This window comes from Mauremys mutica, chromosome 19, assembly GCF_020497125.1.
Source record: "Mauremys mutica isolate MM-2020 ecotype Southern chromosome 19, ASM2049712v1, whole genome shotgun sequence".
NCBI classification, from domain to species: Eukaryota; Metazoa; Chordata; order Testudines; family Geoemydidae; genus Mauremys; species Mauremys mutica.
Window position 1 is genome coordinate 12,389,796 of NC_059090.1, and position 26,220 is coordinate 12,416,015.

General features: G+C 43.8%; 1 protein-coding gene across 15 annotated transcripts in view; it reads left to right on the forward strand.

Moving 5' to 3' along the window:
- The window catches only part of AUTS2 (activator of transcription and developmental regulator AUTS2), a 1,197,597-nt gene that overhangs the window by 299,370 nt on the left and 872,007 nt on the right, over positions 1-26,220 (forward strand). Inside the window, exon 1 of one of the 15 annotated variants that reach the window (XM_044993670.1) lies at positions 23,868-23,960. The exons of the other annotated variants lie outside the window; for them this stretch is intronic. Coding sequence (XP_044849605.1) covers positions 23,958-23,960 — 3 coding nt within the window. The 5' untranslated portion in view covers positions 23,868-23,957. Of the gene's footprint in view, positions 1-23,867; positions 23,961-26,220 lie in introns of those variants that run through there. 15 annotated transcript variants of the gene reach the window in all.

A 26,220-nucleotide genomic window follows, 5' to 3' on the forward strand; every position in this document is an offset into this window, starting at 1 on the left:
AACAGAGCCCAGAATGCAGACAGGTCAGGTCTGTGCTCGGCATGATCCTCTCCAGACACACATTTGCAAAGGTCTTTCACAAGCCATAGTGCTTGTTCTGATGTCTTGATTGATTTTTTTTTAAGTTGTTTTGTTTAAGGTGCCGTTTAAGCCAGGTCACTGCTGGCGTTGCATAAAGGCACCTGCATAGAAAACTTTGAGAGTTTTATTTAGAAACAACTCTGACAATAGCATGTTTGTGTATGCCCCAGCTTCCGTTATGTTTACTCACTGGGAAGTTTGTAGGGTAACAGTTACTAGTGGTGGGGTTTTTTTTTTAAGTACTGGAAAGTCCTGTACAGAGGAACAAGATTTGAGTTGGCAAAAAGAATGTGTGAATGTTTGAGCAAGAACAAACAAAAGATCCTAGGCCAAATCTGCTTTTTAGTAATGTGTGTTGCTGTAAATCTGGATTGACTCCATGGATTCAAAGTGATGTAACGGAGATCAGAATAAGTTCCTGTTTTCAATATCTCAGTCATCACTTAATGAGAGGAAAGAAAAACCAAGATAAATCCCAAGGTTTGGATTATAATCTCTTGATGAATAATCCCACTGAAGCACTACTTTGGTGAGTAAAGGATTCACAGTTGAACTAAATAAACTGTTCATATGATTTTGTTGGTTGTGTAGGTGGGGTTAGAAAGTAAACCAGCCCATAGGGAAGCCCTTTTTCTTGAGCATACTGGGTCAACTCGCTGTACCCAAGGGAATAGATCTGACCCTTTTTTATTCTGCTACAGTATAGGGTGCTGGGAAACTTTTGAATTCCATGTGCCCATTGCTATGCGAGGAATTCATTATCCCACCACCATGAAGGCCTTTAAACAAGTCAGGCTTCTTTTTTTTCTTTCTCACTCTTGCACAAACCACCAGATGAGCAGTGTAAAACTAAATCAAAATCTACCCCCTTCAGCGCTGAGAGGAGTCTTTCCTTTCGTGTCAGATAACGTCATCCTGATTGTTGGGATCAAAAATATTGTGCTCTGCTGTTACTGATAGCATTTAGCCCACTTTTTGGCACTTCCATCAAGTGTAAAACAGAGGGTCAAATTGGTCCTTTCCTGGGGAAGGTGGAGGGAGATGAGGAATATGTGGTGGAGAGGCAGGGTGGTCCACCTGACGCTCTTCGAGAGTTGGGTCCAAGTCTCTGCTCTGCCACAAACTCAGTGTGTGCTCAGGCAAGTCACTTTATCTCTCTGGTCCCATCTGCAAAAGGAGGGTAGTAACACTGCCCTACCTCCCAAAGGCATTGTGAGGGGTTCAGATACCACAGTCATGGGGGCTATAAAAGTACCTAAACTAGAATATCAAGAGTCAGAACTTTTGCTCTGAGGGCTAAATTTTGGTCCTGTTGAAGTTTTCAGTTCTCAGATTCTAGCATGATACATGTAATTATAGGAATCTGAATAGAGCAGGAATCTTGCTATTGACTTCAGTGCAACTGGGCTTTGGCCTGGGATACATTAACACAATGACTACCATGTGTTACCTTAGGTGGTGTCAGCCCAGCCAAGAAGAGCCCACTGAGCTAGTTCAGAAGCAGTGATTTTTTTTTCTCTGAGGCTTTAGAAGTCTTTAAAATGACAGTGTAGGGCATTAATGTGGAGTTAGTTTAAACACACCTGGATTTTTGTCTTTTCTTCGCTTTGCTTTTTTGTTGTTGTTTTTATGTGCCTTTTGTATTTTCCAAGTGTTTTCATTATAGATGTTCGTAGGCATCACAAGGGTATTTCATTTTCTGGGTTTGATGCATGACATTAGTACAGGCTTTCTGTTTACTTAAAAATCTGCTGCAGCAACATCTATATGTATATTTCCCCCTGTATATATTTGCAAATGAAAACCACTAGGCTATTTATTTGAAGAAATGAAATGGTAAAGCCTTTTGATCTTACTAATCCATCTTAAAAAGTACAAGGATCACAGGTGGAAGTTTTTTTTCCCTTCTGCTATTCAAATCACATTGTGAGGTGTGCCTCCCGCTGCATCCAGCAACAGTGTTATCCATCATCTGTTCTGGATGAAAAACGTTACCATTTGGGTGACAGGGCCATCTCTGTGCCTGCAGTAGCCATCTGCAGTTGTTCTGTGGCACTGATTCAGAGAAGGGTCACTGCTGTCTCCATGCTGATCACCTTGAAAGTGTACAAAAATTACCTGTCCCCTTTCTCTGCTTTTTCTGAGGAGAGAGTTCATTCCATCCCCCAGGTTCATTGACCACCAGCTGGCCCAATTAATAGATACCTGATTCAGTTTAACTTCCATAAAAACATGATTTCTTGACCATTTTACAGAACTGTGGAGAGAATGATAAAATAAGTTAAACTCTGGCCTAGACACACACAGGAAGCATCACCAGCCTGGTGTTAGACTTGAAGCTGGAGGACTTGATTCCATTTTACTTGTTTTAATGCCATTGAGCCAAATCCTCAGCTGGTGCAAATGAGTGTAGCTCCGTTGAGGTTAATGCTGACATTAAGTGTTGCCTTTCTGCTCCCTGCACGTCTTGGATACGTGTCCCTCATATGTAGGGTTAAATGAGTCTGCACAACACCTGTTTGTTTTTGTCTGTTTATGGATATTAATAAAAAACAATGAAAAGTAGAAAAAGATGAATGACTTACAGCTTGCGTGTGTTTCCAAATTCCCCATGCTTTGCGGGCTCTCCGATAGGTTTATGCAGTTTTACATTTTGCCAAAGTGGAAAGATTGGTCAGTGCTACATAGACAAAAACTTTGCCATGCGCATGGAGTTAGGAGGTCTGATTCTCTCCTCAATTAAACTGGAGGAAATTGGGAGTAATTCTGTTGGAGTCCATGAAATTACACCAAGCACCCTTGAGATGAGAACTGGGATTTTTGCATGCCGAATAGTTGAAGATGGAGAAATGGGAGAGAGAGATTTCAGAATTACTCAGCATTGTCCCAACTTTGCACTGACATGGTTGTCCTCTTGATTTGAGTGAGGAGAGCTACACCAATGTGGGGGATGTGTGTGTGTCTGTGTGTGGGTGTGTGTGTGTTTGCAAATCCCACCATCAAGCTTAAAGAAGCATAGACACATAACCCCATTACCAACTTGAATATTTATACAGCAGGTAATAGTCAGGTTGGAGCATCTGGTTACCATCCATTTTGTATCCTAAATGACTACTGAGTGAGGAGGTTTTCCTGCTCATCCAGAGTGTGGAATAGAGCCTGCATGTATGTGATTTGTGCTGGGCTACTGGGGGAACATAGTGACTGCGATTAATACTAGAAAAGACGTTAAGGCAGGAATAAGGAGCATGGTGCTGAAATTTGCTGCTGATAAAATGCTGAGGAGTTACCAGGGCAATGTCTGAATAGACAAAAAGCACGCATGAGATGGTGCTGTGCAAGCCACCTGCACGATACAGAAATGTGCAGAGAAAGATGGCTCTGAACCATATTGCAATGCCACTAAAATGATGGGTGCCAAAAGGGTGGGCTGCCTTTTGTCTGATGATGAGGCTGGTTCAGGTGCAATGGCCTGACTTGGATGTGTATAAAGCTTTTTGTGCACAAATTAGATAATCACACAACAGTGACCAATACGTAACATACAAACACCAGGGTCACTTGCAGGGACCTTCAGTCCCCAAATTGCAGATGTTCCGCTCGAGCTCAGAGCGTTGCATGCTGTGCATATGTAGTGAGCTGTTACTGGCATCCACACTAGAGGGGGAGCCCGTCACAATCACTAGGCCAATTTATTAGTGGCGCATTGAGCAGCTAGCTAGCAGCAGTTCTCTGATTTGTGCACGTGTCCATGTGCACAAAGACAGCTTCTTACTTACAGAAATTGATACATTAGAGGCCTTATGGGTGCCCCTTTGGAGACCTGTTCCCTACTGGGTTTGATGATGATATATGGGGATGACCATTCAGATGGGTACCGTGATGCTCTAGATATAAACGCTGCTTTTATGATAATGGAATTGCACGTTGCGGTGCTGGGCCTGGATTCTCTGCTGGCATGAATGGATGGGTAATCAGTGAAGCTCTATCCATTTACCCCAGCACTGAATTAGGCCCATGATTCATTGCAGTTCAGCTCTAGTGGGGGAAGAGGGGAAACCCATAGTGCAGAATGATGTATGCCAACTCAATGGTGAAGAATTGAGGAAGGGAAACGCCATTTGGGGAGCATTGTCTCCTTTGCGTTTAATTATCCGGCTGGGAATGTTTTCCTGGATTTTTTCAGGGGGTGGTAATTTTTCTTGTAACTGATCTTTTTGTTTGTATTTAAAGATCTTACTCTTATATTTATCAAGTGGGTTTGGGGGTTTAAATGAGACAATATTGTGTGTGTGTGTATGTATGTATATGTATGTGTGTGTGTATATATATATATATATATATATATATATATATATGGTAAATTGCTGCTTCTTGAGACACAATGTGGAGCATTGCTTTGTTGGCTGAACTAGCATTTGTGCTACGTCAGGCATGGAATGTGTTGCTAGTGTTGTGTTTTAGTGTATAGCGGCGCTAAATATTTTATCTTGTTGGCAAGCAGTGTTGTTGCAGAAGATTTAAAGTTCAAAGTGAGCTCCACTAAAATGCCTTTAAAATAAAAAAGAAGGGTTTGGGGGTTGAAGATGTAAGAATTACTCGATTCCCCGCTGGAAAGATTTCATAGAAGGATTGTTATCCACTGAGACTCAAGGCTTCTATTTGACCTCCTACTGACATCGCTAAACAAGATTTGTAGGATGTTTTAAAGCACTAAAAAATAAAAGCCGTGCTGCCAGAGTATCACTGTAAACCGTAAGATTCACAGCTGTATTTTTCTAAGTGACACACTTAGACGGTGTTAAGCACTCTCAGAAAATATGTTGTCTGACTCTCAATTCCAGGGACAGGGAGTCAGACTAGCCACTTAATTTTTTTTCAGTGCTTGATAGCCTTAGACATTGCTTGTTTGCTTTTGCTGTAATTTATTCGGATCTGTTGCTAGTTAGGGAGCTCTTTTGTGGGGGGGAAAAAAAGACAAGAGGTTGCCACTTAAAATGTCTCTTCTTGGTGCACCGTACGTTGGGGGCAAATCAAAAGATCCTGGGAAGAAGCCTCAATAGCCAGTTGTAAGGGGCACAGGAATATCCAACCACCCGCTAATTAAGGCTGGCTCTTGCCAGCCAAGCAGAGTGACACAATTTGTCACAGAAGTGATGAACGGAGCAAGAGCCAGAAAAGAGCAGTGCAGCATGTGCTGTGTGGCAAACTCCACTACTTACCTTGCAGCCCTGGAGGCTCCCTGGGGCTAGAGGAGAGAGGCTTTAAAATAACCTCATGGGGAGCCCACGTCCCCAGTGCCTGTTACAGACCTGAGTGGCGTGCAGGCTTCCTGTTGATGTAGACTAGATAGAGAGGAACAGGGGAGAGAACTGCTGGTACGCGGATCTCTTACATCACTGAACAGTGGTGCAGGAGCAGAAGTGGGGTTACTGTGGTATGAATTGTGAAGCAGTCTTGATACACTATGTGGGAGGAGGCACAGAATTTCTCTGTCACTGCAGACTTCCTGTGGAGCATCCCTTAACCTGGTTGCTCAGGTAGAGGTCAGAAGGGCTTCAGGGACAGACTTAGGCTTCTTTTCAGATATTGAAGTATCCCAAGTATTTCTGAAGTTCGGAGACCTGGCAGCTGTGATGCACAACAGTGCTGCAGTGGGACTGAAGTTCCTTTGTCTTAAATTAACTAAGCAAAAGGTTACTAGATACTATTCAGCTGGAGACCGTCTACCCTCAGAGTTGGTATTGAACCAGTGCCTCATCCTGCTGTTAGGGGATGCCATGTTGCCGATACAGCCTTATTTAGGATGGGACATGTAAGCGAGCTTCTGATCACGGATGGAAATGTGTCTCTCTGGCACTAAGGTGATTCTTCTGTGTGTAGAGTCTAAGGGTATGTCCACACTCCACACCACTGGCAGTGGCGCATAGGGTACGTGTAGCTACAGCCTCAGTGAAATGCAGGCTGTGAGTGTTCACAATCCCTTGGGTAGCTACGCAGGGCAGTGAGAGGCTCTGGTGGAGGGAGGCATGGGGAAAGCAGGGTAGACAGGAGAGGTGCTGCCTGGGGGTGTGGAGAGCTGTGTAGGGTATATACCCTAGGGTTCAGGTGTGTCTTCACTTGCCTAAGCTGTGCCTCCCCGTCTGCATGGCTGTTTATACCCGTCCTAGGGGGGCGTGCAGTGTCTGTACTCTGGGCAGTACTGTAAGGATTGTGCTATGTAGACTCATCTTAAGATATGGGGGGTAAGGACTGTGTGTTTTTGAAAATAGGGTTCCTGTTCTGATGGCTCCCTCAATATAAATAACATACAACAGTATTGCTATCTGTTTGCAGTTGTTTTGGGATCCATCTGGAAGAAAGATGCCACGGACATACAATATTACTAAATGGATTTGGCATTATATTTGAAGTTTGAACCAGCCTAGGGGTCTCCAGTACTGAGTTCTACCTTACAGTGTTGGGTGAGGAGAAAATCCATCCATTCATTCCATACAGTGATGAACTTATGATGTGGAGGCTGGTTGAGATGTAACCAGGCAAACTAATTAATAGATTGTGTTCACTGATCAAGGGAATGCTCAGTGCTGCTCAGTGCAGTCTGCCTCATGCACTGTAGATGAGAATTTGTCTACTGGAAAAACAGGGAATAGCCCACAAACAAGACTTGTCAAGTTCTTATCGCTAATGGATGAACAAGTTCATTTCTGGGTGTCTTACGACTTTGTTCCTGTTCCCATTCATCTCGGCTCATTCTGTCTTTTGTTTGTACTCTAAACAGACCTAATTTCTGTTTCACTGAGTTTGTGAACATTCATTTTTTTAATGAACAGATAGAAATCTGACTGAGACAGAGGTTACGACGAGGAGCATGAGTAATCCAGGCCCTTGTTCACTGCAGAACATCTGTGATTAAATGCTGTAGGGCAGGAAAGGTCAGTCCCAGGACAAGTGTGTAAGCTCAGGCTGAGAACTTCGCACAGGTGCACGTTTGAACTTCATTCCGGCCGCGTGCGGAGGCACCTTTTCTGCAGAAAGCAATTGGAGACATCTTTCTGCAGCAGGAGGAATGTAACTCAAAAATTGTAGATCTAGGTGAACTCAAGGGTAGTTAATAAACCAATTACCAGTTTAAGCAGATAGTGACATTGGTAAGTACCCAGATTTATAGATGCTTTCACAGTTCTATGGTGTTGAGAGAAAATGCTATTCCCTCTGGTATTTTCCATGGATAAGCAAAGTCAGTTGTTAGAAGTTGACCAATGGCATGTGTGTATGTGGGGTTTTTTAATGCACCAAAAAAACTTCCTTTCCTTAATTTTATTATGAGATGATTCAATTTGGGGCAGAAATCCCATGACTATAGAGCTAGGCTTTAGGGTATCTCATGCAGAACACTGTGACTGCATGGGACCTCTGAACAAGGGAAATGAGGCAAGATCTTAACTACGGAAGCTAGAAACAACTTGCGTTCATATACAGTTTAAATTGCAACCCCTCCTGCTCTTTGTTGTGTTACAGAAGAGAAGTGTTTTGGACCGGATCCAAAGCCAACTGATGTCAATGGAAGGACTCCCATTGACTTCAAAGGGCATTGGGTCAGGGCTTTCTGTAAGTAGGATGTTTGCTATAAAAAGATGTTTATAATAGCATCCCCTGAGTTTTGTTGGGAGTAAGTTGCCTTAGAGCTAGAGACCAAGGGCTGCTGCAGTGCTGATAGATCAACTGATGCCCAATCCCATTATGACACCAGCTGTGCTGTGTGCATTGAGCGTCTCACCCTAGGAAAGATCCTGTTTGCTTTATGGGCACAGATAGCGCATTCTTGTCTCTGCTCTATGTTTGGTTTGAATTGCAGTTCTGTTCAATGCATTTGCAGATGGCTCATTCACAAAAAGGTGTAATGGGAGCGCATCATGACGATGAGCCTTATTTGAAATAACATGGCTATGAAATCCAAGCATAAGTGCTGAAAAGGTGAGAGGGGACAGTTGTGTGTTTTGTTTTTTTTGAGGAACATTAAATATACAACAAAGAACTAGAGCTCTGTTTGCTTTGGCAAACAAATACATCCCCAAATGGCTCAAACAAGTTGTAATGCAGAACAAATTGAAGTAGCAGAGGATTTGTCTGAGGCACTTAAAATCAGATTTTATCCTCAGTCTTTTGTATTACCATCTACTCAAAATAAAAATCTTTTGAAATGCCCATAGAAAAAAGCTGAGCAGCCATTGTTCTTGAGTAGCCTTTTACTGCTGTCTAGTACAGTATTGTATTTCTGTCTTACGCTCGCTGCTACAAGGTTAGAAAACAACAACAAGAACAGTTTCAGGTTCCCTCTTCTCCCCTGAAAGGCTTGCGAAAATTTGTAATTAAGCAGGGTACAAAGTTGTTATAATTTCTAGCACCGAGGATTCATTTTCAATTTCTCTATCAAAGCAAAATGACAAATACAAAATGCAAGTGCAACCAGATGGACTAACTATATTAGGAGCGCCGCATGCATATTTTGTGTCACTTATTAGCATTCATTAAGGCAGATGGGGAGGGGAATAAGCTTTGCCTACATGTATTAAACCAATAAGGCTGGCGCGGTTCCAAGCCTGCTCTCCTGGATTAATTGTTTTATAACTGCTTTAATTAAAATTGTTCAGTATATGATTAACCTAAAAGTTTTAATTTCCACAAAATTGTTGAACAAATGAGACATTAATATTTTACATTAAACGTGGAGCGCTTGCCTCAGTTTGCTAAATTGCTTGCTTACTGTGAATGTGAGGCAAATGGTATTGTGAAAAGAGCTTGGTTTTACCCACTTCAGGGGGGCCTGGGATTGGTTCTCAGAATGGCCCACTGTGATGAAGGTCTTGTGCTTGAGTTCTCCATTATGATGTAAATTCGGTCGAGAGCCACGCAAGTGTTTGTATAGTAAATTTCTCTCCTCAGACTGACAGCTTAGGCTTGGACCGGTGTCGTAAATTGTTACAATGGGGAGGTTAACAATGCAGCATTAAGGCAGGAATAATAGATTTATTACATTGCTTTATCCTAGCCGCCTTCATGGGGGTGTTGTGCAGCACATTCGGTTCTTGGAAGTTGAAGGGTCACTATGGGAACTGTGCAATTAACACCGCAAGTGTGCACTGCCTTTCTGTTTAAAAGGAGTCATAGTCATGTGACCTGGCTGAAAATTCTGAGAGGCAAACATTGCAGGCTCAAAGGTATCTGAACGCTGCCTACTAATTCTACCGAAACTTCGTGGGACCTCACCTAAGACTTCAACATACCATTCGTCTTCCTGTGCGAAGATGTCACCCAGGCATCCAGACTATCAGCTGGGAGTAGAAATGGAGATTGAGGGTTGGAGAAGTGGTGTTCCCCCCTGCCGCCCCCCTTGTCCATTTTAATGTTAAGGTCTGGTAGGAGTACTTTACACTTGTAGCATATTTAATCTGAGGACAGATGCTTCCTAATTACCCCCCCCCGCGCACACACCATGTCCCAGTGAAGTTGTTGCATCAGTTTCTCAGATGGGTAAACTGAGGAAGAGGACAAGGCAGTGGCTTGTCCTGCGTTGCAGAGTGTGAAGAGATGCCAGGAGTCTAGGCCAGGTGTGCCGAAGGCGACACGCAAGCTGATTTTCAGTGGTGCTCACACTGCCCGGGTCCAGGCCACTGGTCCAGAGGGCTCTGCATTTTAATTTTAGTTTTAAATGAATCTTAAACATTTTAAAAACTGTATTTACTTTACATACAACAATAGTTTAGTTATATATTATAGACTTATAGAAAGAGACCTTCTAAAAATGTTAACATGTATTACTGGCACGTGAAACCTTAAATTGGAGTGAATAATTGAAGATTCGGCACACCACTTCTAAAAGGTTGCCGACCCCTGGTCTAGGCATTTTCACTGTGGTCGTTACTTTGGTGTACTGAGTGTCCTTGCCAGAGTCCGATCCCCTTTCTCTAACCGCTGTACCACACTGCCTTGCGTATGTAGTTGGTTGCAAGACGTTTTTTATACATGTAATTGACCAGTTTATACTGCAAAGGGAGTTGAGTATTTCCAGGAGGTGTGCCTTATAAATGGGCTACAAATGCCACAAGAGAAACATAGCTAAGTGAGCCATGGTACCGAGTACAATTTGCACTTTTTACAGGGAAGTGCGGAACGCGTTTGGCAAAGAAATGCTAGACACTGTGACCTCCAGTTTGTGTTAACTTCAGAGCAGCTGTCCTGAAAACCTAAGACGCTCTTAAGTCTCGAGGTGCAGAACACCTTTGGGACGGAATGTAGCAGCTGTTGAGTTTAGGCAGAAAGAATCAGATTACCTGGGTTGGAATTTGGCCAGGGCCAGGGTTAATTCACATGCTCTTAGGAAAAATGCCATGGGGCTTTCGGAACCACAAGAGGCCAGTGCCTTTTCTTTTACGCATCTCCTCTGAAAGGCATAGCTTCCATGTGCTCTGCTCACTCCCCACCCTCCACAATGCCTAGGAAGGTGTTGGTTCAGTAAAGCTAGAGAAGAAAGACCACTGTGTGAAGTACTGATTCATCAGCAGCGCCGTTTGCAGCATCTGAGAGAGCTCTCATGCACATTCTGACTCTTTTTCTAGCTTGTGAAATCTGGCAGGATCACAGTCCAAGGTGATAAGGCTGCTGGGTGTGTGCATGTTCGGGGATTGATGGTTTCCTGTGATATGGAAAGCCCTTGACCTGTGCAATTGCTTGCTGAATTGTTCCTTTATGTTTGATTAGAGTGTTTAATACAGCATCCTTCCTTTTAAAGATGGCGAAGATGTGGAGTAAAACCCTGGCCTCCCTGAAGTCTGTGGCAAAACTCCAATTGACTTCAGTGAGGCCAGGATCTCACCCACAGGCTTGACTCATTCAGAGCCTGATGTTTGGAAATGCTGGGTGCCTGAAGCTCCCCCTGCCTTCAGTGGGCACTGTGAGTGCTCAGCATCTCTGCAGATCTAGCTCCAGGACTTGCAGCATGAGAGGCGAGTGGCCTGAAGGAAAGGGTGCCCGTTCCATTCTTAGAGTACAGCCTTTGCTTGGGCTGCAGTGAGAAGTGTCAGGTTTATATGAAGTTGTGTACTGACTGTAATCCTTTCAAATACAGCTCCAGAGACCCCTTGTTGATTAGAGAATGGGAGAAAACAAGGTGGAAGAACCCAGTTGAGGATATTAACAACATGGGTAAAACTCAAGTGGACTTGCAGAATCCCAGAAAGAGTTACTGTAACTGGGCATTAATGAGCAAGGCCTCATGTGGTAGCCAGGTCATTGAGGAGGAGTCTATGGCCATGTCTACACTACAAATTGTGTCAGCAAAACTAACGTCACTCGGGATATGAATCTTCTACTCTCCTAGCGACATGAGTTACACCGACATAAGCACTCATGTGCACGGTGCTATATGTCTTCAGGAGAGCTTCTCCCACCCATATAGCTTATGCTGCTTGCAGAGGTGGGTTTTTTTAGGCCGATGAGAGAGCTCTCTCGCGTCAGCGTAGAGCATCTTGATCAGACACATTGGAGTGGTACTGCTGTATGCATAGATGTGGCCTAAGAGAGTTAATTACTGATAACTGGATGGGGCACATATTCTGGCTCTCCTTCATTGGACCCCAAGAGAGAAGGAACTAAGTGACAATGTCAAAAAGGAAGGATTTAATCTGCATCAGAAGATAGATTAATAGTTTGGCTTTCAGATCCCACGACCAATCAATATGTAGTGCTACAAACTCGTTTCTTTGTCTGCTGTCTCAGCTTTGTGTTTATCTGCCCTCCATGAAAGGAGTCAACTTTAGCCCTGCAGGCTGAAGCAGGGGTTTTCTAAGGCATATCTGGGAGTCATGTGCCCAAATCCCACTGAATTTCAATGGGATGGAGGCACCTAATGCTGTTTGGCTGAGAAAATCCTACCCTGAAGCCTTCTTTTTCTGCAGAACCGGTTCAGCGTGGCTAGTGGCAATGTGGGCTTCCCTCTATGGGCTAAGACAATAGACATTTTTAGGTGGGTTCATTCTTTGTGCCCCTTCAGCTCACAGCTTCCCATGAGGAACTGTGAGGAGTTGTGGTGTGGACCTTGTGTCCAGCAGGAAATGAACTGAGATCATCAAACTTGTTTCACTCATGCCTGTAAGCAGTCACAAGAGGGTCACAATTCTACTAATTGAGGTTGGCCTGAGACCAGCAACCTAGACATGACTTTAACTCTTCTGCAGTTGCTCTTAGCCGTTGAGTACTCTGTTAGGCCCTTCTTTGTGGGGTAGGGAGGGGTTTGGTTGAAATAGGGTGACCAGGTGTCCCAATTTTATAGGGATAGTCCCAATTTTTGGATCTCTTTCTTATATAGGCTCCTGTTTACCCCCTACCCCCGTCCTGATTTTTCACATTTGCTATCTGGTCGCCCTAGGTTGAAATAATAATGAATTTTGGGTAGCTGCATTTCAGGTTTGATTCTTGGTGATTTTCCAATTCCGATAGCACCTTTGTTTGTTAAAACAGAAGGACCATAACATTTACTCTCTTAAGAGGTGGTACTGCCCTCTCTGTGTAACACTGGAATTCATCTAAACAGAAGAGCCCTGCCATAAAGCTGGCATTGTCATTTGACAAATATTCGCTGCATCATTATTAAAACTTGAAATGGGGTGGAGTTAGCAAGATTGCTAGCAGGTGAAACAGGTTTGTTTTTCAGTGGGAGAGAGGAGAAACATCTACTACTACTTTTACTACGTTTATACAGGCTCTTTCTATCTTGTGTTCAGGCAGGCAGAGCTAGAGAAGAGCCATAACTAGTGGTTATTTTGGGGAAAGGAATTTTAAGAAGATGCACATGAATCTCTCCCTTTGTAAATGTTACATTAGTTGGTATTATATGTACACACATCTCCAAACCATAATTTCACAATGGCAAGAAACTAAATAAGGCCAGGATTTTCAAATGAACTCGAGGATTAGCTGCCCATTTCAATGGGAAGTGAGCCCTTAGGCGTCACTGATAACTTCGGTCTAAATTAATGTCTGGTAGGTGTGTATTACACGTTGTCTGCTCTATGGGGATATTGCATTTCTCCATGCTTCCATATGACAAGTAATAAAGTATATTGTGTGGTTGAACAGCATATGTGAAAACCAGGCCACTTCTCTAGCTCTTAAGGCCCTGACATGGTAGCCTCCAGGGCCTTGAATCACTCCCTAACTAAAGTTAGATACCCATGTGAGAGAATGTTGCAATAATATTTAGATCTTTCAGGGCACCTGTAGGGAGTTCTGATCACTTGCTAACATGGTGGGTGCCAAATCCCAGCCCTCCCCACACCATGATGGCATGGTGCTGTGGATCCTATGGAAGGAGGAAGGAAAGAATCCTCCTTCCTTTCTTCCTTCCTGGTACACAAAACAGCAGCTGAGCCATACCATGGCCACTACTGCATCTCTGAGACTAGCCCTTTCAGCTGCTGCCTCCCTGTTCTCTAAAGGGCAATAGCAGAGGTAGCAAATCCACTGACTGATTCACTCCAGCTCCACCCACCTGCTGTTTGTGCTGTAGAACCTGGCTGGAGAGAGACCCTATGGATTCTGGCTGTGGGGTGGATAGCCCCCACTTACGTGGGCCTCAGAAATAAGGTGCTTTCACAGTCTTCCTTCATGCTGCAGGATCTCACCATTTTAAATCTATCCAGGACCCCTCTGGATAGGTCTTGCTGGGGTTAAAAACCCATGGCTGGCCTATGCCAGCTGATGTGGGCTCTGACTAAGGGGCAGCTGAATTGTGATGTAGACCTTGGGTTGGAGCCTGGGCTTGAGGACCCTGAAAGGTGGCAAGGGTCCCAGAGCTCAGGTTGCAGCCTGAACCCAAGGGTCTACATCACAGTTAAACAGCCCTTAGCCTGAGCCCAAGTCAGCTGGCGTGGGCCAGATGTGGGATTTTAGTTGCAGTGTAGACATGCTTCTATCCTCCTTTAGTCACGGAGGATTGGATTTTGCCTTAGGGCTTTGCTGTTAAGGTTAAAAATCTTTGTCCCTGATGCCACCTTGTAAAAAGCTACAGTAGAAGGGAGCTGCCTATAAAATGAACACAAACACCAGATGGATTTCTTCAGAGGGAAACTGTTCTGATGGGACTAGTGGCGAGTCTGAAATGAAATGTGACAGGCTAGGTTCTGGTGGGATGAACACTGAAAGCACTGGCCTTCCTCTGTCTCATGAGCCCACATGGAAATCCTGGCTTGTATAGCCTTCAGGTAAGTCACCTTGATGGACCTTGGACAAACTAAACAGTGGGAAGTGCTGCATTAAACATAAGGCCGGCTCCTCTGAGTGTTGTTTTTCAGTTCACTGGCTATCCCCTCTAGCTGTGACACAGATCCATGTTGGGCTCATGTACTGTGAGTTCAGACAAGTGTGCTGGTTGCTTGACCATAAAGAGGAGGCTAGGAAGCAATCACTCCTCCTGCTGGAGCAGCGTTCTGTAGGGTGCCCCCCCCCGGGTGATTGCCCCACTCAATTATTGGGACATTAGCACAGCACTTGTTACTGAGGGATTTCACTGGTTTATGGGCTGATGGTGTTGCAACAGGTATCTGTGCTGGTGCAGTCAGATTACCGTAGATTACTCAGTTTACCCATGGGGAACTGTGGCATTTTCAAAGGTCCCAGGAGAACAACTGACAGCTCCCAGCATGATAGTCATTATATGTAATTACTTTGAGTCCCTGCCATACAGCCATAGCTGATGTGGGGACATACATCCCCATTTTTTTTGTAGCGCATCTTGCTGCACAGGCCCCTAATTAGCTTGGAACTCACTGCCTCTGCCTTCTTTTACGTGCCTCTTATTTATAATTTACAGGAGTACTTCTAATAGGTATATCTCCATATATTATATTATCTCATAGAACTGGAAGGGACCCCGAAGGGTCATGGAGTCCAGCCCCCTGCCTTCACTAGCAGGACCAAGTACTGATTTTTGCCCCAGATCCCTAGGTGGCTCCCCTCAAGGACTGAACTCACACCCCTGGGTTTAGCAGGCCAGTGCTCAAACCACTGAGCTATCCCTCCCCCCATGTCTGTGTACAGTATCTCAGTGTTAAGAATGTTTTGTGCACTGGCAGCCCTAGAGCAGAGGTTGGAGACAGGACTGAGCAGGATGGTGTGAGAGTTTGTGTAAAGTTGTCAAGTTTATGTATGAGAATCTTCAGCTATGGAACAAACATAAGTGTGAAGTTGTAACCTGGTGGGGTGTATGTGGGGTGATTGATAAGTTCCCCTTTATGCCCAGTCTGTTGCAGCCCCAGCTGGAGTGGCTGTAGAGAATCATGCGTTTAACTGTGGCCGTCATTGATTCAATCCCCTCAGTGCATTGGTGAAGTACAGGGACTAAGGAGAAGGGAGATGGTAGAACCTAGAACTGTCCACCTCAACTTCCACTGCTAAATGTGTTAGCTTGGATTTGGTGCAGGGTAAATCCAAACCACTTCTTAGCTTAACTTTCATGAATTGAGTTTGTTTTGTACTTGAAAAGTTGGTCAGTGTAGTAGCTGGAAGTAAAAATGAATGAACCATGATGGATTCAGACAATAAGACCAAGATGATCCAAGTGTTGTATGTTGGAGTAGTGTGTGTTATTTATTTAGTCATGGGCGGTTCACTGAGCAGGCTCAACAGGTCAACACTGTCTTTCCTCCAGATTTTGCTGACTTCAGGTGCCCAAGAGCTGCCAATGCATTTCTAGGATGTTTCAAATAATCAGGACAATAAATATCAACCAATAAGAACATCTGAACACTGGCATTCACGTGGCCAGGGAGGATGACATTTTAGCCTCATCTTCAATGTACTATAACAGAGGACTGTGCTATTTGCCTGTTGAGCCTGATTCTGTTCTTGCATCTGTGTAAACCAGGAGTAACCTATAGTAGTGTAAGGGAGAGCAGAATTGGACCCATTGTCTGTTAGGGAGGAAAGCCAGTAAATCTTCTTTTGGCAACACTTCCTCCTGACTTTTTTTTTTTTCTTTTTTCCCCAATCCTGATGACTATTTTATTTCCACGGTATCAGTGACAAGTGGAAGATACATCCATACTGAAGGAATTTAAGTGGAACATCAGGCTGAATGTAACCCGGACTTTATTTTATGGTGATCTGGGGGAAGTAACTTGTCTTATTTACGAGTCAGCCTGCTTTGTAGATAGATGTGATCATGCGTTATATTCAGTAATTAAACCACCTGTCCTGAAAAAGCTCCAATGGCTACAAAATGAAGTTGCCCATCTTCTTACCAACTCCACGAGCAGTTCATGAACTCGTCCTCGTCGTCCTGGTGCTGTGCCCTCCGCACTGGGATCCAGCTGAACAGAGTCCAGTTCAAGGACTCTCTGTCCTGATGTTTCAAAGCCTGCATGAGTTTGGTCTTAGCTATGGGGGAGATGGCCTTTTCCTCTGGGATTATGGCCTCCCAGGACAATGATGTTCCAGTGGAACAACTAACTGCTCACCAGGAAGGGAAGGTCGGTGAGTGCTGGCAACAGAACTTAAACAAAAGCAGGACCTGGGAACTCCTTGCAATGGCTACAAAGACCCAGAGCGCTCTCCTTTCTGAGCTGAATGCTAAACTTATTTCTTTGATTTTTGGCATTTTCCCAATAACTTCTTTGCACACAAATTCCCAACACACCAATATACAAAAGACCCCCATAAACTCAAATTATTTCTCCTATATGCTGAGGGAAACAGAAAGAACAATGACAATTAATCTCTATTTTTAAAAGCTTGGGACATCTTCCAATACTGCAGTCATGGGGCTTTGTAAGCACGGTGAGATGCATGGATAGATAGATACATAACAACTTTCTTCTCCTCTCATCTCATTTTTCTTCTCTTGAATGCGAGTTAAGCTTTGCTAGGTAACCTGACTGACCTGCTCCTCCAGGCCTTTGATAGGAAATCGGGAGCAGGTTATCAGTGTCTCAGCCTTCTCTTTGGGTTTTTGATGGCTATGGAAAAATGGCTTTTAAAAAAACCCAACCCTGCTAAATAATTCATAGGCTGTAAACCAACCAAACACTTTCAACAGGATCTTGAGGTAAAATATAAAGGAGGGATTGATAGTGAGCATTTTCCCCCCATTCAGTGTAATAGCAATAATTGAAATGCACATCAATGACGGAATGTTTATGCGAATGATTTTAAAAATCATACGGTATGTAATGCCACACAAGTTCTGGAGTCCAAGTCATCCCAGTAAATCTGCTTATATTAAGCCAAAAGACTACTCGAGTTTATAAGTAGTATTCATGCTTTGGAGTTGGCCTCAAAATACTAATGGAATAAAGTTATCCGGAGATCTGAGAGTATGGTACTGCTGGCTTCATTCAGCCCGCTTGAAAAATTATGAATGAGGTGAACCATGTCCTCAGTGTAGTTCCTTTGGTGTCAGTGGAACTATGCCAACTTACATCAGCTGAGGATCTGGCCCAAAGTCTTGACATTTTTTTTTCTGTGGCAGACCTTAAGATCCCCCTCTCTACTCCCAAAGCGCCGAATCTTCATTTGGCCGATGGCACGTGAATATATGATGTAATGTCTGTTGGAAAGGTGCTGTATCTGCATCATAAATTCACTGTTGCCCTTGGCACACTTATTGGCAGAGAGGCTAGGCCTTGAAGGGCTGTGAAGAACTAATCATTTTGGCTCAAGTTTGAGGCACAGGGGGCAGGGTAGGACCTTGTGCTGCTCCTTCCACCACCGTCTGTTCAGAAACAGCCGCTGTTTGTGAACCCATCACTCCAACCTGGTTCCTCTATGCACTGTGTCCCCATGGACTATGGAGTCCAATTCCAGGTCTCTGCCCTCATAGTCCAAAGCCCTCAGTAGTATTGGACCTGGCTACCTGAGAGAGAACTTCCTCCCTTCTGCCTGTTTGTTCTGTAGATGGAAGGTCTCCGAGGCAGTTAATAGTACACATCCCATGAGCAATAAAGCTGTTGACTTAAATTGGCTTTGAATCAGGCTGGTTAGAAAAAGGGGGAGTTGTAGGTACTCCTCTGACTCTTGCACCTAAGTGTGCTGCATGTTAATTTGGATTCCTCCTTCCAAGAGAGTTGAATGAGGTGTGCTGCATCTTCCACATAGCAGCATCTTATTTAGTTCCTCTTTCTTCAGCCCAGGATCTGTTGTTCTGTTCATTTTGCTCCTGACAGGTTTTCATTTCCTTTAGAAATGTATAGCATTTTCATTGGCCTCGTGGCTGCGAAAGGGATTTAATACATTGTTCTTTTCCTCTGTGCTCACTTTTTTATTACCATCAGAGGCTCTTCTTCATCCCCTCTTCCCCCCCCCCACCTTTTGAATAATCTCTACAGATGGTAACGGAGACTGTGTAGCGGCAAGCTTGACGTTTCTGGTAATAAATATTAAGGCCCATGTAAATTTTAGACTTTTTTTAATGTAAGTTTTAGCAATTGGAGTCTCTGTTGTCCTTGTAGACAAAAGACTATATGGGCAGAGTTTTCTGAAGCTGGACCTGTAGAATATGCCTAGACGAGTACACGTAGCCATTTTATTTATGCACGCAGCGATTAATTTTGTAATGCAAATGCATGTTCTGCAATTCTAATATGGGCACGTAGGTGCACAAGTAGATAGAGGCAGGGTTTGAGTGCAGTCTTGAGCCCCATTAACTTTGAGTTCTCAAACCAGCTCCAGCACATATTTTGGTGACCTTTGGCAAATCATGTAACCAACACTCTGCCTCCCTGTATGTAATGGGGGAGGCTAATACTGACTGACCTCACATGGTGTTGAGTTGAATTTGGGTGAGTTTCTGCAACCTTCACACATGCTTAGTACCACCTTTCAACACAAGAAATCCCATTGAAGTCAATGGGATTTAGTATGGAGTAAGACACCACCCTGCTTAATCTGAGGGGATGGGCAGAATCTCACCCTAAAACTACTGATTTTTAAAAAGGACTCTGAATCCAGTTTGGCCCCGAATACAAACGTTTGCAATAATAAGCCCTTATCACCTCAATAAACAGTTTCCATGATTTCTAAAAATCGGAATGGAAACACTTGCCACAAAACAAGTTAAACTTCCTGTTTAACGTTTGCAACCCACATGTTGCATGACTGAGAACCCATATGTCCTACTGGCTAAACAGTAAATCCAACTAAACTGATTTTTGTTGTCCTAGCTAAGAGACGTGAAATGTAGAGTGGAAACTTTGAAGAGTAAACTGGATTTAAAAATATTTGTGGTTTTAATATTTCAAGGGCATGTTACTAAAACAGTTAGCAGTTTGCCACTTAGAAGTATATACACCACACTGTAAACTAGAAGGAAAATAACCTCTGTCCACAACTAGTCTTGTTCGTTACCTTTTCTGTGTAGCACATATAGAAGATGGTAGTTATCTGTCTTGAGGAGTTAATGCTGTGGGCACGTGTCAATCCCCTTTGCACACGCAGTATCACAGCCACTAGTGCATACTACTTGTGACATCCAGAGCTTTCCCATGCTACTTTTCTTGAGACATGACTCATATTATTTACTGCACTAGTTTAAACATGCCAGGCCATCTGTTGTTAATTTTATAAATGCATTAAATTCCATTCTGGGCTGTTTTTAAGCCTGGAGACTGTGTATGTGTCTATATACATGCAGAGTAAAACAGCCTTTGCCATCAAAATTTATTATGCCTATATATTTTTTTGAAAAAAAGATCAATATCTGATTTGCGATCTTGAATAGTGTGTGTTTAGTTGCAAGGCCCCATCCAACTCCTCTTGAAGTCATTAGAAAGACATGCGTAGACTTGACTGGATGTTGGATCGGGTCCTGTGAGACGGCTGTGTTGGGTGGTGGTTTATTGTAAGGGACTGGAAATCAGGATTCCTTTGTGCTGTGCTTGGCCTTGCCACAGATGGGCTGTGTGTCCCTGGGCAGATCACCTCAGTTCCGTTCAACCATCTGTAAAATGGGGACCATGCTAGAGCAAGTGGCCCAGTGGTCTTGTTGCTATTCAGAGTATGTCAAATGGAGTCTGAAAACCTATCCCAAGTCAGAACTGGGATGAGAGGAAGGAAGGAGATCTAGCAAAGAAGTGCTTGCACAGCCCTGCTTCTCCCCATCAGTCCACGGGGTGCTGATGATAAACGTGTGCTGAAATACAGCAGAACGCTAATTGGGGAAACCCCTCTTCAAACAAATGGAAGCAACTGAGGGCTTTCTCACAGAAGGAGAAAAAGGCAATGCAGGGGAGGGGAGTGGATACAATAAATGAAGAGAGGAGAAAAAAGGTGGCAAATAAAACCGCTCAAACTAACCCTTGGGGTTCAGATCAGATTGTAGAGAGGGACGGGGTAGGCTGGTTTACAAGTTGTGGGGGAGGGAGTGTTGGGACCCACCTCTGCCGAGGCATGATGGTCTATGGAATTGTGACACGAGGGTGGCATGTCTAATGGGTGGGTGTTGTGAAAGTGCAGATGTAACTTGCACACAAACTGTTTGGGATGATAGCGGGTTGCTGGTGAAAGGTTAACTCGATAATACTACTAGGCATCTTCTCTGGGTCACTTTAAGTCCAAGCAAGCCTTTCAAATATCAGTCTGCCCTTTCAAAGCATCTTTTGATGCATGGCTATTTCTCCCACTTGGTTTGTGCCAGAGTGCAGAGCTCATCAGTGTAACAGTTGGTTCCAGAGTGGCTTAGCTCCTCTGGTGCCTTCCGTTGAATACAGGATGTGTTTTAAATTGCTGCCTAGTCTAGCTGTGCCCAGAACTGTATTTCCTTTCTCCACTCAGCTGTTGTGCATTTGGAGCCTCTAGCAATATATTGCCTTTCGTAATATGATAGCTCCCGAGCAGCAAAAGAAATTATATGGTCTTCTGTGGGATACATCTATGCTGCAATCCTAGGGTGTGACTGCAGCTTGTACGGACCTACCCCAGCTAGTTTTAATCTAGGTAGCACAGATACTGGAGCAATGACATTGTGGCAACACACAGGTTTCAATATGAGCTGTACAAGCCTGCCCGGCACCCTGGATAATTACTTGGATGGCTAGCCTGCTCTGGAGCCTGTGCTACTGCGGCTTCCCTGCTCCAATACCCTGGCTAGATTGCAACTCGGCATACCCGAGCATGTTTTAATCAGTCACACCTCAACATACCCTGCAAACTAGATTAACGCTCTGAGCTGCCCTCAAACATATGTTTAAAAAAACCAACCCCACCCTGACCGGTATTACATTGAAGAGAGGACCTGGCTGTGAATGTAGAAATTAATTTTCTACATTTTAATTTTTTAAGCTCTGCCTGTGGGTCATTGCTGTGTTTCAGACAGAGGATCCAGCTGATGGCATGCCCCTAGAGCTGGAGGGGAAAATTCTTGCATTCACACGAGTCCAAATTTTCACTTTTGATGATCTATTTTAGATTTTTCTGTTGTTTCCCCTATTTCTACTATTTGAGCATCAGTTTTGCTCTTTACCTTTAAATGCACTCCAGGGCCTTCGGTCTGAAGATGTTAAATAATTTATAAATTAGCCTAGAAGCATTCTTCTGAGTTATATGAATGCACATTTTGATACTCTTGTTCCTCTTGCTTACTATCAATGTCATTATTGCTTACACAGCAGGTGATATGGACTCAAACCAGATTAAATTGTGCTGGATTATCACAGCCAGATGTATGCTGACTGTTGACAAAGGAATTCTGTGTATGCCAGGTCTGGCTTCCCAGAGTTTTGGGGAGGGATTGCACTGAGATTTAGAAGAATTTGAGTTTACTTTATTACTTGTTATCCAGTGGATATTTGTGTGTCAGTGTGGGCTGAACAGCCCTTTTGTATTGCGTATGCTACGTTTATGGGAAGCCAGAGCAAGGGATGGTCACCTAGAAACCTTTATATAATCTAAAGAAATAAAATGCTGCTGTCTACCTCTTGGATCTTAACGCTCCCCTCTCTTATGTTAATTCTGCATATTACCTCTAGGTCCAGTCTCCTATGGTAAGGAAGGAGCAGCTGTCTTTTTACAGTCTGAGGTAGGGTGACAAGATGTCCCGTTTTTAAAGGGACAGTACTGTTTTTTGTGACTTTTTTTCTTAAATAGGCACCTATTACCCTCCCACCCTAGTCCCGTTTTTTCACAGTTGCTGTCTGGTCACCCTAGTCTAAGGGCTTGTCTACACTATCGCACAGGGCCGATCTAAGATACGCAACTTCAGCTATGTGAATAGCGTAGCTGAAGTCGACGTACTTAGATCTACTTACCGTGGTGTCGTCACTGTGGTAAATCGACAGCTGATGCTCTCTCGTCGACTCCGCTTGCGCTTCTCGTTCAGGTGGAGTACCGGAGTTGACGGGAGAGCACTCAGTGGTCAATTTATCGCAGCTATACTGCACATGATAAATCGACCCCCGCTGGATCGATTGCTGCCCGCCGATCCAGTGGGTAGTGTAGACAAGCCCTGAGAAACAGGACAGGTTGGAAAGATTAACTGGTTGATTTAGGTCTCAGACATGCAAGTTGCTGAATGCTCTGACCTTGACCAAGCAAAACCCTCAAACATGGGCTTAACTTGAAGCATGTGAGTATTTCTGTTGATTTTTTTCCAATGGAACTACTTACTTGAATGAGTAAGATTAAGCACATGCTTAATCGTTTGGCTGGAGAGGGGACAGTGCTCTTCACTTTGCAGGATTAATCCCTTCCACAGTGCTTTGTATTAAGTTGATTTCATTTCAGCAAAAGAATCCATGGGAAATAGCAACAGTAAATAAATCAGATCTAGTAATCATTTACTCTAACCTGAAAACCTATCAAACTTCATAGAAATATCCAAATAAGTGTAAATCATCTTGTATCTTTCCTCCAACGACACTTGTCTGTGGGTAACGTTTTCAAAAGGGCCCAAGTCTTACTCACTTTCATTTTGACCTGTCTCTCTTCTCTCTTGTAAAGTTTGTATTTTATTACTGTTGCTACAGTTACTTAATATGTATCTGACAGAAAAGGCAAACCGAAAAATGAAACTCTTACTACTTAAGCACCTTTCTCATGAGTATCTTGTTAAACAGTTCTTTTTGTAACATTTTTCTGGCCTGTGGGTTGATGTTGCGTCCTATGTCTAGTGAAATCTAACAGATATGTCTAAATCAGTTACCTGATTCGTAGTCTAGTAATGGCCATCGTTACTGGACTGAATCTCTCTCTGATCCCAAAGGGCAGGACTAAAGACCTAGTTGGCATATTACAGTACTTAAGAGATTCTCATTAGCCATTCTTCACAATTGAATACACATGTTTGGTTCTGTGGAGCCAACTGTATTTGTATTTCTCCCAGCTCATCTCGTTATATCAGTAATTGCAAGTGACTTAATGCTTGTGGTCTTAAGCAAAATAGTCCCAGATACCAGCACGCAACCTCCTGAGCAACATGGGTGGGATGGCAGGATTTTGCTCCAGCTGCCACCATCTCCTCTTTCCTTTGTAATCACTATTTCCCTGTTCTCTACATTCATTTTTTAAATGGTCTCTTTGTGACGCAAGCGGGAGTTTTGACATTCACTTCAGTGGGCCAGGATTTCATACTCTGCCTCCTAACTAAATCCATCTATTTTAGATAAGTATCTGGCCCTCATTACTGTAGTAACATATCCTCACAACACCCTGTGACACAGAGGTTCTGTTTCCATTTTTATAGAGGGGAAACTGAGGAACAGAGACCAAGAGACTTGCTGAAGATCACACAGGAAGTCTGCGTGAGAGCTGCAAATTGAATCTGGATGTCCTGATTCCCAGGCTAGCGTCCTAACCGCAAGACCATCCTTCCTCTCCCTCCTCCACTTGAAATGGTATCTTCCAGTGTGGCTACTAGTCCCACCTCCACTTTCTGCACACCCTGTAGCTCTGTGACACATCAGAATGTGGTAAAACAGAAGCAGTTCAGAGCTTGAACTATTTTGAGCATCAGAGTCCATTTCAGAAATGGCTCAGTTTGAGCCCATTTCAAACTTGAACTCAGCCCTGGTGCTAAAATAAGGCTCCCAACCTGTTCAGGAATAACCGGGGCACTGATCTTCCAAACCTGTTGAGAACTGTAGGGCTGTAATACTTGGGTTTAATTCTGGTTGTTGGGACTCAGTATGGTTAGTGGCCTGTGATGTGCAGATCATCATGCTAAGATGATCGGTTGGTCTCTTTCGGCTTTAAACGTAATGCTTCTGTTACTGATCTGAGCACTGTGAAGCCCTCGAAGGTCCCATCTCATTAACTTTACATCCAACACCATGTACTCTTGGTAAATGCATTTGTTCTCTCCTCCATAGGAACAGGCACTATTTTACGTTCAAGTGTTCCATTTCTTTAAGGCACCAGAGGTGTCGGCGGCTCCTGTATGTCAAACAAGTTATGCAAAGGCTCCTTTCCAATCTGATTCAACATCTCCAAGTCTGTACAGCATGCACAAAAGGGTGTTGCCTTTCTGGAGGTCTGATGACTGGCAGTACATCTTAACCTGGTACTTGTACAGTTCTGGAGTCTGATGCTGTAATAAGAGTTAGCCCTGCAAAAGCATCCCTGTATCTCAGATTTTTGTTTTGATTTGATACCTGTTAATTCTTTTTCAACCACTTCTCCCTGCCCCCTCCGCCTCCCTATGACTGGAAAGTGCTTCTCTTCCTCTGAGCAGCAGGCACAGACCACAGTCCGGATGGCCAGGCCTAAAGTCAGCTGTCAACTGTACTCCAGCCTCTTTCAAATATGATTATAGGTTTCAACTGTAGATCCGTGAAATATAATAAAAGCCAGTGGGAGACTATAGCAGGGCTGAATATCCTTTTGCCACCTGTTTTTTTTTAAAACCAGTTATGCTGTGTTTTTGAGAAGCTGTTAGCTGTATAAGAGAGAGAGGTCAGCTGCGTGATAAGGCAGAGCCAGAGCACGGAAAGATTTGGGATCCTGAAAATGACTATACGTTTCAAAGCTAAATCTTTGAAGTAGTAGGAAACTTGGTTTGGATTAACTCATAGGGGATCAGTACCACAGGATGAAACCATGTGGGATTGTGAATTCTGAATTCAGCATGGCTGTGCATACATGACTAACCTTGAGTAAGAAAGTGATATGTTAGTTATTAGACTGCGTCCCAACTCCCCCAGTATTTAGGTGTGTTCGATCCCGGGATTTGGTTGTGGTTAGGTGGTGTACTGCAGTAAGCCATCCATTCTGTGACTTCTGTGTCCAAGCCAAAGTTAAAGAAGACCCTTCATCGTAACATCAGAGACTGCGTTTCAGTAGTCTGAGAGCCAGAGACCCTCACAAGGTTTGTCTGGATCCAGCAGCCTCCATATAGAATGATGCATGATTTATTAACTGCTGCTGAGTCCTGTCTCTTCTCTACCGTGACAGACACTTTTGGGCCACCAGCATGACTTTATTTGAGAGAGGTGTTTTTCCTGGACTCTCCTCCTCTCGCTCCTTCTCTTGCATGAATGCTGAGTCCTTTTATTTGTTCCAGGGTTGATGTTGTGGGTTTGGATTTAGAAACTCTCTTCCCAAACTAGCAAACCAGAACAGAGCAGCTATGGCCGCATGGGTTTCTGTGCAGGCTGTACAGGTCCCCCTGAACCCGGGTACTTACATGGGTGACTAGCGCAAGCTGCCGTAGCTTCACTGCTATGGGTACTTGGACGAGCTAAATTAAAGCTAACGTGAGTATGTCTGCATGAGCTGCAGTCACATCCCGTGGTTGCAGTATAAACATACTTTAGTGGTTGGCTCTTGAGATATCTAACGGGACCTGCTGCAGTTTGTTGATGGGGTTTGGCGGAACTGAACCATGAAGAGAAATATTTCATGGTCTCTTGGGGAATGTAGAGGATATTTTTCTACCCACATTCTTTGTAACCACTCGAATCAGAGCACTTGGGCATCCCTCTGTAGAAATGACTTGTGGGGGGCATACTTGCTGCCTCTTACTCTGTCGCTGTGGCAGTCGCTATGGATTGATGATGATAATGGAGATACACCTATCTCCTAGAACTGGAAGGGACCCCGAAAGGTCATTAAGTCCAGCCCCCTGCCTTCACTAGCAGGACCAAGTACTGATTTTGC